The 11,410-nt window shown below is 47.0% G+C and overlaps 4 protein-coding genes across 4 annotated transcripts; 1 reads left to right on the forward strand and 3 right to left on the reverse strand.

Moving 5' to 3' along the window:
- Positions 1-219: 219 nt before the first annotated feature.
- LY79DRAFT_529122 (S-adenosyl-L-methionine-dependent methyltransferase) lies at positions 220-1,656 on the forward strand (the record flags this gene model as incomplete). The annotated part of the gene is made up of 5 exons (XM_060556087.1): positions 220-396; positions 459-591; positions 655-778; positions 827-1,275; positions 1,328-1,656. 5 exons carry the CDS (start codon positions 220-222, stop codon positions 1,654-1,656), a joined length of 1,212 nt encoding a protein of 403 aa, XP_060407457.1.
- Positions 1,657-2,528: 872 nt separating this feature from the next.
- On the reverse strand, positions 2,529-4,379 carry LY79DRAFT_584884 (uncharacterized protein; the record flags this gene model as incomplete). The annotated part of the gene is made up of 2 exons (XM_060560443.1): positions 2,529-3,710; positions 3,801-4,379. 2 exons carry the CDS (start codon positions 4,377-4,379, stop codon positions 2,529-2,531), a joined length of 1,761 nt encoding a protein of 586 aa, XP_060407458.1.
- Positions 4,380-7,212: 2,833 nt separating this feature from the next.
- LY79DRAFT_492229 (uncharacterized protein) lies at positions 7,213-7,386 on the reverse strand (the record flags this gene model as incomplete). The annotated part of the gene is made up of 1 exon (XM_060553321.1): positions 7,213-7,386. A coding segment is annotated over one exon (174 nt), but the record flags the coding sequence as incomplete, so codon positions are not given.
- A 513-nt stretch (positions 7,387-7,899) lies between these two features.
- LY79DRAFT_674827 (uncharacterized protein) lies at positions 7,900-8,331 on the reverse strand (the record flags this gene model as incomplete). Its single annotated transcript, XM_060564365.1, has 1 exon — positions 7,900-8,331. One exon carries the CDS (start codon positions 8,329-8,331, stop codon positions 7,900-7,902), a length of 432 nt encoding a protein of 143 aa, XP_060407460.1.
- Between the last annotated feature and the right edge of the window lie 3,079 nt (positions 8,332-11,410).

The raw sequence follows: 11,410 nt of genomic DNA on the forward strand, positions 1-11,410 counted from the left end.
TGGCCGTTTAAGTTGCAGACCATCCGGTGTTTTATCTGCACTCCTGTAAATCCATGCGGTAATCAGAAAAGAAGCCAAGGTGTTGAGGATTCATATAGGCAACACTGATCTGTCATAGATTCCGATTTCTCCCTGAAGATAATTAACGTGACAGGAAGAGGATATCCATTATTATTGCTAGCCAATCTCGACTTGATCATACTTTTTAATTACTTTAAGATGACAACTAACGGCGGACCCAATCGCGGCACTGAATATCTGCGCGCCGTAAAAGATGTCACCGCGTCTTCATTCGTGTCCGAGGAAGATCGAGCTGAAGCACTGCAGGCAACGTACGAAGCCGTTTTTAGATTGGAGTCACCATGGGAGACCTATACTAGACTATACCTGAACATTGTGAGTTCCTTGCAAGTAAATTTATCGTGATAAACTTCTATTTGTTAACTAAGATCAATCAGCCCGCTGTTATGGCTGGATTAAAAGTCATTAAGGACTTAGATTTGATGAACAAATGGCATGAAAAAGGCAACATTCCTATGACAAGCGTGGAGCTTGCGGAACTCGTCGGGGGTTGTGATTCCCAGCTTCTCCGTAAGTACTGTTTGCGTCATCGACTACCTACATAATGCTTGAGAACAACACTAAGGGCTGAAGATCGCTTTCTTCGTTTACTGGCTGCAAATGGACTTTTGAAGCAAGTACCGACTGAAAAGTTCAAGCCAAATCAATTCTGCGTTGAGATTTCCAACCCAGAGTTCAGTACAGTTATCGACTTTTAGTGAGTATTATTACACAAATGGACATACAACCCTTCTCACAACCACAGTTTCTTAGTCACTCGCCCTGCCTTTGATCTCTTGCCTGCACATTTAGCGGAAAGAGGCCACAAAAACCCCATTGATCCTAACGACACTCCGGTCAAAGAATTAACCGGTCATGAGAGTATGTGGTCTTATTTGAAGGAAACCCCAAAAGCAGGAGAGACTTTCAACATCCTCCAGAAGTTTTCAACAATGAAAGAGCCAGCCTGGATGGAGATGTACCCTCATGAAAAGCTCGTTGACGAATCCGATCCCAATTATCCGCTGCTTGTCGATATTGGTGGTGGTATCGGCCAAGATATACTGAGGTTCTATACTGCCTACCCAGAGTTGGCCTCAAGGATCTATCTCGAAGATCTCCCAGAAGTCATCGCCGACGCAAACGAGAAAGCAATTATCCCCAACAACGTCAACAAGCTGGAGTACAACTTTTTCACGCCGCAGCCAATAAAGAGTACAGTCTTCGTAATAGAGGCATCTTACATCCAGTGTTAACTCGTCTACAGGTGCCCGTGCATATTTCATGCATCACATCATCCACGACTGGCCTGATGCCTCAGCTCAGAAGATTTTGGAAATGCAGAAAAGCGCGATGAAGCCTGGCTATAGTAGGTTGCTCATCCACGAAAATGTCTTGGATGGCGAAAAAAGCCTCTTGGGACCTACTTCTCTTGATATCACTATGATGGTGTGTTTGGCTGGGCAGGAGCGCACAGAAAAGCAGTGGTTGGCTCTCTTTGACTCGGTTGGACTCAAGGTGATCAAATTCTGGAAGAAGCCACCTGGCACTTTTAATATCATTGAGGTTGAAGTGCCATTATCTCCATCATACTAGATATTTATTGAGATTATTTGTTACGATAGCTTTAACCACTTTCACGTTATGTCACAGCACCGTCATGTGCTATATCACGTATCGTTTCACTCCTTACTCGTGCATCTTAATTATATATACATATATATATATATATATGTGTGTCAGAAGGACTACAGATAGGCTGATGCATCAACAAGACGTGGTTATAAGAGGCATGAATTCTCTATGCTCTAGTCGTCTGGCCGGTTGGAAATGTGGCTAGTCAGTCATATAGACCTTCTGGTAACTGACTCATGCGTACGAACGGTTGAAATGACGTTCGGACATATATATATTACATATGTAGGACCATACTTTCCATACTTATGTTCGTATTTCAAGCCTTTTAGACCTGAATTCTTCAATGCCCTGCTTTGTATTCTAACTCATGACATTACTGTTAGTATAAACCAACACCGTTTACTTACCTCACTGACCTTTGATATCTCGGAGCACTGCTTTCACTCTTCAAAACGTATCGGTTTCCCGTGATACATAAAGCTATATTTCCAATTCACAAGGATTTCTGTCTACAATTTGGTCAGATGTAGCCGGCTGATATCCCGAACCTGCAGTCTTGATAATTCTAAAGCCATCAATAGAGTGTCAACAGCGATACGTTCAGGGTAACTCTGAGGGCCAATTCTCCCTCAACCAATCAAGTCTGCAAATAAACCATGTCAAACAACCAAGTGTTAAGCATCATGTGAGTAGCTTTCTCTGATTCAAAAAAGGAGTCTCAGTAATCAGTGCAATAAGAACGTGCGAATGCAAAATGCATTCCGTAGTGTTCCTGACGCTATTTCCAACGTGTGCGAACGATTTATAAATGGAGTTGAGATTTTTTGATACTATTGACTACGGTAATCTATGTTCTCTTCAACTCTAAAAACCTCTGTAGTCTCTTTTTGCGTACTGGATATCCTTTCAGGTCCGCCAATGAACTTGTCGGCAAAAGGCTCAAATCCATCGTCTCGTTGACAGTACGAGTAGATGACCTTTTGTATTGGCTTGTGAGGAAAAGGAACCATGATGCTCTGTCCATGGTCCTTTCCATCTAGAAACATCAACTCCAACTCCTCTTTTCCAGTCCATTGATATCGCTTCCATGTTTCAACATCATCCAATGACCACTCAACGTCTCCGGAATGCACATAACTAGCCACCGACTTAGATGCAGTGACGCAATCTTCCCCCCCGAGAATAACGGTGCTGCGCATTCCGACCTGGACGCCATTGCCAAAAATAGCAATCTCTTCTGCTGACTGAGAGGCATAGGGGCCAGTCTCAACGCCGCGCAAGCTGGGGGTCAAAATCTCACGCCACATAAGTGACTCTCGCCAGCAGAATCTCCGTGCAAGGGTGTGTGCTGTTCCGGCATCTGTCGCACTTGCCCACCAAATCTCCCACTCATTGCCGTGCCCTGTTCTCCCACGCACTGATGGCTTCGGCTCTCTGCGTGTGAAGTTGAAGGCTACATCGGGAAGATGAAGTAATAGCGACACTGGATCTATCAAAATAGTCGCCGCTACTCGTGGCGCGAAATCCGCTCTTTGTAACAATGGTCCCATCAGTAGTGTCCCGTAACTATGGCCAATGAGAACGAAGTCGTCCCACGCCCCCTTCTCTCCTGGATAAGTAGCCGTTTGGGAAGCTCGTTGCTGCGCCACGCATTTCGCAATCATATCGCAGAGTTCGGGAGTTGATGCAAGTGGGTACGTCGTAATACGGGATGAAACTGGCAGCATTTCGACGGCAAGAATGCCGACGTCCTTGGGTATAGTATGAAGCCAAAACATGTAAGGAATTAGACCGATGCCCAGGCCATGAAGGAAGACAATTGGCCGTTTTGTGGTAGAACGATGTGGGCGACACCAGTACGACATTCCATTGGTGGCAGAGTGGGCGAATGGGAGAAGATTGATGATCCGGAGCGGGAAGATTTTGAAAAAGGTTGAAGGGGGTTGTCTGTAATAGCGGTACCCTTGTGATAGGAGATATAATGTCATCAAGGTATCGAGCAACCAAATAATCTAACGAGAGAAATCGTCAGTTGAGAGTAGAAGGAGGCCCCTGTCAATCGTCTGGGACTGACGATAATTATCTCGAGAATTTCAACTCACCAAATAGTAGAGTAAGCTGCGATGTTGAATAATGACAGGATCAAACATAAGCCTCAATGCCTCAGCGTCTCCTCTGCCTGGACTCAGCTTGATTCCGAGTTTCTCTTCCGCGTCGTCGATATATTGTTCGATTTCTTGATCAGCATCCTTGGTTGGTCGGCTAACCATGGTGTCTTGTTCGAACAGTGCCCAGAATAGCCAGTCCTTCAGGTTGTCTCGACGAATGTCCTCCATGTGCGCATTGAGCATCCACTTCCGTACGAATTCCTCTCCGTCCGGCACCAGGCTCAATGCCTTGTGGAATAGACGAGCGCGCTGTGCTCGACTCATTCGTGGAGGTCGGTAAGGCTTCCAACTCTGGAGACGCCATTTGTAGGGTAAAAAGAAAAGGCAATAGAACAGAATCTCAATAGCGGCAACCACTTCGACGACGATAGAGAATGGGTGAGAGATGGCCTCAACGCCGCCAAGCGCAAACATGCCATAAAAGTATGTGAGGCCTAAGAAGCCTATGTCCCTCATAATGACGATAAGGACGCGTACTGCGATGTATTGTGGCCATGTTTTCTGGACGATCATCGTAGGAGAACTTCAATAGTGACGCCGCTCTCTCCTTTATCACCTTCGAATATCAGCGACAAGGCCCGGGTGCAATCCCCACCAAAGCTTCTCCTGCGAATGTTTTCGTTCTCGATCTCTGAGTGCTGTAGAATACCGCTTTAGGAATGCTTGATATCAATGATCGTAAGCTAGGTAGTTAAATTGCGCGGGTGTTAAATTATATTGCATTTCCAACGGTGACATGGTGGATACACATCACATGCGTCAGGGTACGCTAATTAGTATACACTGGGAAGTTAAGGATGCATGAATTCCCCTCGGCCCCGAAGACCCTGAACCCAACCGAGATTCTGTGACGTATTATCGACATGAATGAGCCGAACGTGACAGGGCTGCAGTTAGGGGTGGGGGGCAAAAAGAAGAAAAGTAAGAAAGACTCGTATCCGGGAAGTGAAGAGCAGGAACCTTTCCATTAACTTGACATCATGATGGAAATAGTTGACAACAGTCGTAGGTAGATCACTCGCATGAGGATTCTGACCGCGTTAGTTTCAAAACTGCTTGCCACACATGGAACGGGCATCAAACAAGATCAAGTCTTTTGACATGTTTGCTGTGCGTTTGGCTGCAATCAGAGGAGACCGTTCTTATGTCCGTGGCCAACAGGATGTACTTCTACTAGTTTATCGCATTTTGTAGTGACGGGTTTCCCCAGCTCACCCGATTCTCATGGCAAGCTGAAGTGCTGAATCATATTGGCGATGCACATTACTCAAAACCAACTATGTCGGACCTCTCGATACATGTGTGGGCTTCCGGGAATTTCTATGGTTAACCTTCCGTTCGCTTAAACGATATACTCCTTCGACTGGGTTAAACCATCTGATAGTTCTCATAGTCGCCGGTTAGGGTGTGGCACACCCCTGTGCTGTCAAAGCGAATGCAAGGCCGAAGGCCGCATGATTTCTAGGATCTAGGGGTCAGAAATCGTGTTCGCTCACCATGCTCGTTTTCGGCCACGTTTCCTAATCATGGTGCGTCGTCGCTCAATAAACTGGCATGGCCACTTAATAACTCTATTATTCATTAGCAGTATCTAATGTTAGGGACTTGCTATTGACGCCTCACTTTCCGTTCTTTCCATCCACAAGTTATTCGAATGTAATTTGCTAAATGAGAGATTTATAAATTTATATCTTCAATTCGAAGTTTCGATCGTTTGTGGATATTTCTTGCTATGTGTAACTCAGATGAATGCTCTCAAATTAGCTAGCTAATTAGGTCTGGTAAGTAAGATATGCCAATGGCGGTAGCATGTTGGATGTCACAAGCGGTGCTTTTACGTCATATTCGGTGCACTACAATTCAATCCTCCTATATGCATCGCAGTGATTAAAAAAGAGGCGTATCAGATAAGCATATACTATATCTTCAATACTCTATTTATGCCCAATCAACTCAAATATCTAATGAAACGGTCTTCGGCACCTAACTCTTTCTGTAGAAGGAAACATGGTTCATGACTTAGTTGTCTATTAACAGTTGAGCTATCGTAAGTAATTTTCCACTCATGCCACTTACAGAAACATTAAGGCAGACCGACACGATCTGATCCCGATCGAGAGAAAGTGGGATCTTCAAGATAGGCAATCTCAATTTGCTCTTAATGTATATCGAATACAAGTTGTGCGCCCAAATGCAAAAAATCAGTCTTGAAATCGTTGAAGACTTTCGTCTCGTGACGTCATCACAGTAGTACATCTCAAACTGCTAACAGCCTCGGATCTGGAAGCCGTTTGTAATTTAATGGCGGCGATCAGTTGTGTCAAGCTTTGATCAAAGGTGAGGACTATTACCGATAATCGAATGCTTTATACTTGAACTAACAGTACAGAGTAGCATCGTACATGGTCAGTCTCCCCAAAGTAGACGAACGATGATCATAAGCTAACGTCTCCTTATCATGAGTGCGGTTCCCTTCCACATAGAATTAAACTTACGAGTAATGACATAATTACCGGGCATTCTGCCTTCGTCTTTACGAGTAAGTTGGGAATCATTCAAACTTAATGCTAGGCTGGCTAGGGGACGCCCGCGTTGGACATTGATAAGTACTATTGCAAGGTGTTCGCTTTGGCGTTGTGAGTGTGAAAACTTTCTTATTTTTTTATTCTCTTTTTTGCTATAGTTGAACGTTCTAGGTCCCTATAGGTCTAACCCAGTTCACCCGATACAGGAATATCATGATTTATATGTCACGAGATATATAGGTGTAGTTACTGCCTACGTAACTAACAGTATCGTTTTGCTATGTGACAGCATATTACCTGGTACGTAGAACCTCTGGTCTGCCACATCTCAGTGCCTCCTAAAATGGTACCCAAGGCTACGATAGCACCGCAGACCCGCCGCTTGGTAATGTTGTTTGTTGGCGAATTGGGGACTGAGGTGAGAGTCGTCGCTAGCAGAAGCTTTAAAAACGCGATACGAGGTCATAGGCCTTCGAAGATCATATCAGACTATCCTCGAGGTCAATTTAGGAGATGCAAATATGAGGGAAACGGAAAATAGGTCATTTCACTGCCTTATAATTTCGCTTGAGAGGTGAAAATTGCCCTGCTGTGAAGACTAGGAGACTTCGCATCACTTCATAATATTATAGCAATCGTCAGATGAGCAAGTCTCGATATAGTTTCGGTAGGCCTTTTGGGATGCTCTTTGAAAACCTGTTTGAATTATCTTTTCGAGCAGTATCGACTTGTCACGCAAGAAAGGAAATTGACAAAAACGCTTGAATCAGGAGATTAGGCAGTTTCTGGGTTCGTCTTTGATCCTCAACACATTCGATATTGTTCACGTACTTCTTATCATGCGTGTCGGCAGTGATATCGGCAGGCTGCATTCCATTGACTGTGCACTTGACGAAGACGTCCGGAACAAGTTGTTGCGAGATGGTGCCGCTGTCAAGGTTATAGGTCTTGCCACCAGCACCGGCAATATCAATGTCGTGGCCGATACTAACATGCTATTGAACGATTCCTTGGCCGGTAAATTGGCTTCTGTAGATCCAGTCATTATAATTCAAGGTAAAGGGGGTTGCTGCGGATGCATCGATAACCAGGCCAGGATTCTTAGGATATAATCATAGCACTAGACGTAGCCTACTAGTAAGCATAAGAATAGTTACATGTCTACTAGGTATATAGTCTGTTACCTTATTAACCTCCCCTTGTAGAAGATCAAATATAAATATCACAGTAGCAATCGCCACAGTTAGATAACTCTTAGCTGTATTGCCTAAAGCAAAAATTCCAAGATAAAGAGGGAAGGGAATCTATAGTAAGGCTTGCAACTAGTAGCCTAGCCTTTAAACACTTCCTACAGCCTTTCCCTTATTGCATAACCTTAGGTAGCCTATACCTAGCCCTAAGTGTCTCTATAGCTTCTAGCTATATCTAGTATTACTATAATATATGACTTTGCCGCCGTTATCACAGCTGCCGTCGGCGACGTACATAATCTCGCCGATGACGTCTTTTCACCATTTACCTGTGAGTAGGGAAACCTCTATTCGCGTCCTTCGCCCCGACTTGTCATTTGTTGCGTCCGGATCGCCGTCGTCGTCGGCCGTCTTGTGGGCGTAGATTTTGACGTGTTTACATCCGCCCTTGTCTCTGACATAAAACACCTTGAACGGGATTCGCACGCCTCCGACGTGCAGGTCTATGGCGTCCGCAAGCTTCTCGGTCTCGGGCCTGGGGTCTGCTGCAGCGACGGTCTTCCGGACGGGCGTGCGCGCTTGTCTGTGGTCGGGCTCGGCCCGGGCTCTCGAAAGCCGGCCCGGGCTCTCGAGAGCTTGGTTTTGACACGCTTGACGCCAGAGAAGATTGCTGATAGGAAAAACATGAAGTCGAAGACGCCTCTCTATACTGTAGGAGGGCGTTCGGTGAAATATCCTCGTTGAAAACATTGTCGCTGGTTTGTCTTTTTTAAACAATCCATCTGAGCAAATTGATATTCATGAATGATGCGGAAAGTATCCCGAAGTGCATCTAGGCTTTTGGGTATCATCGTCGAAGACTCCCAGGAACAGTCGGAGCTTGATGAAGGCTTAAAGTGCTGAACAGCAGCAGTTTCTTACGGTTAGATAAGAGTAACAAGAGAAGTATTTTGGTGGAGACTACAGGGTACCAACTCGGTAAACTTGAAAGTATAGAACCAGAAACAAGACGGCCTTTGTAGGAAGAAACGATATAAGCTGGACCTATTCTATACTTCAAGTCTAGCAAAGTTCGAGAATGTAGGACTCACTTCGCCGAGGAGCGGTATCCGGCAGTTCCCTTCGACAGAAAGTATTTCGTCCTCGAGACCCGGGTCAGGAATCAACAGAACCGTAGAAAACCCGCCAATGATTCATTTTGTGAACATTGGCTATCAGAAATGCCGGCAAGCTTCCACGGAGAACTGTTGATTAGTTATCGGGAGTTAAGATAATGACTTAACGTATGGATTCTCAACTCCCAGAACGACTGGAATAGGGGTATCTCAAGGAAGAAGGCGCACGTCCAAGAGGAAGAATGCCCTGATACGGAGTGTCCCTCTAAAGGTAACGTTATCTGCATAGCAGAAGGTCCTGCGGTGTAACCATGTAAGATGCCTCTGACCTGACACCCCATTCTGGAAACGGAAGCGAGACCAGAACAGGACTGACAGTAAGCCTGGCGGGAAGCCAAATAGTCCAAAACGAGAAGTACGAGAAGATAAGACAGTCCCTTGGCCTAATTCTATGTAAGTAAAAGTGAAGAAAGTGAAGTCCTTTATATAGGCGAACGAATATGAAACACTACGTGATACCGCACCTGACAGAGCTGTTACTGAGAGTGGAAATACATGAAGCTATCGTGACATCAAACGAAAGTTGCTAGATAGAAACGCAGTACCATGGGATTTCGTAACTAAATCTCTCTATTAACTAAAGCTGCCAGAGCTTTCAGAGATGATTTTCCCCTTATTATACCCGGTACTTGTTGCTGTCAATGTCCTGCCATCTATTTACACCTCAACAGATCATAACGAAATACAAGACTTTGAGGATGATGTAAGTGAGTGCAACAGTACGGGATCTAGCGGGTGGGGGGGGGGGGGGGGGGGCATTAATAAGTAGACGGTGAAGATACACATTGTTAATAACACTATGTTCCGTCGAAAAGGGGTGAGTACGGCGAACATAATTGGGTAAAAGATCCAGCGAGAGCTCGAGACCCTTCGGGCACACTAGTCCCAGCATCCATTCCCGTCATGCATCGGGCCAGGGAGGAGGGCGGAGCAGGTGTTCCAATCGTCCCCCGCAGGACGTTCCTTCGGGGAGGAGGAGGAGTCGTGCGTTGAAGGCTGTAGGCGGCAACAGCCCGGCCCCGCCCGTCCGCCTTTGAACCCCGCTAGGAAAGGTGTCTGCCGGCCGCCAAGAACAGCCTCTGAACCCTAGTCGCCGGCAGCCGGCAGCGGCAACGAACGAGAGAAGGTAAACCTACGGCGCTAGGAGCGCGGCCCGCTGCGTCTTCGCGTCCACACTGACCAAGACTCGCTCGGATGCTTCTTGGCGTCCGTTGACGTCGCACATGACAGCTCGCTTGCGCAGGCTGCGGGGCTACGCAGACCTGCACAGTTCAGCCGCGAGCATGTTGGAGGGCTCCGTAACCTTGAACGCGCAGAAGAGGGCGGGGACCAGCGTGTTATAATGAGCGATTAAACGTGACGCCTTCGCCGGGTGAAAGTTTTGCTCGGAGTCGTCATTTTTTGCGCATCCGGAGAGAGTCACAACGTCTAACTGACGACACGTTGAGTCGCCCAGATCATGATCTGACGCAACGAACAATAATACATTTCGAAACGCGCGGGACGAGTGGTCGCCGCCCACCACGCCATAAAAGCATATGTCTCTAACAGGACTCGGATATGACTCGGACAACTCGCAATCCATGCCATGAAGTCCATGACATGTCTTTGACGCACATATGTCCTTGCGGGATTGCATCCGAGGCACCAACGGACGCACAGCCGGGCGACCTCGTTCGGGCAAAAGCGTGAGAAATGTAAAGCCGAAGGCTTGTTGCCCGAGCCGCCCGTCCTATGCACTGGCAGATCCGTCAAGAGTGATTTGACCTTCGTCCGAAACAGGAGCGGGAACCGCTGGGTCATAGGTCGTCATGGGGGACCGACCGTACACCCAGCTGGAGCAGCTCATGCGCGCCCGCACGCGCAGCCTGTTGAGTTTATAATGGAATGGACCTTGAGGAGCGGGGGCGATAGCTACCCAGTGTTCTCTGCACATGGACCCTTCGTTCACCTCTCTGACGCGCGCCTGGAAGCCGATCCTCATCAACAAAAGATTGGCTTCCCCTTCCGATCTTCCTCCAACCGAAATGCGTGCTCCAGTAAGCTCCAGTCCGCATCAGCAATGATCGCCGGGTCCTAAGCCGGTAGGGCTCCCGTCGGAACTGCTAGGAAGCTTCCTACGCCGTCATACCACAGTACCAGGGATCAGTGCTAAATCATAAATGGCATTGTGGCGCAAGGGATAGAGTTTCCTGTCGCTGTAACTTTTGGAGGGAAGAAGGTAATGGTAATTACGGCATGTTCGGGAGAGTCAAAACCCCCGTCGAGCTAGGGCGGAGAAAGAGTCCACACCCGGCGGGCTTGTCCGAGCGACCCGGAGGAACTGCCTGGGACCCATTCGCCAAACGTGGTTTCTGGGTTGAACAGAATGGAAGAAACATACGGAGTGTCCGAAGCTATTGGCTCGCAGTTGGCGTATCTAAAAGGGCAATGTGCCTACGGCGGCGCGGCGAGGGGGGATTTGCTATCGGCGGGTGATGGCTGATATTTTCCGACAGCTTGGTGATGACCGGCTTAGAAGTTTGAAACACCAGCAGGACGCGGTCTCTGTGCCCATTGGCGTTGTTCGTAGGTATGTATCGTGATGCGTCTACCGTGCTAATCAGGATCCTCACACGGTACTACACTACCTACGTGAACTCCTCACCATGGAT

The sequence above is a fragment of the Colletotrichum navitas genome, assembly GCF_030913465.1.
Source record: "Colletotrichum navitas strain CBS 125086 chromosome Unknown LY79scaffold_149, whole genome shotgun sequence".
Classification (NCBI taxonomy): Eukaryota; Fungi; Ascomycota; class Sordariomycetes; order Glomerellales; family Glomerellaceae; genus Colletotrichum; species Colletotrichum navitas.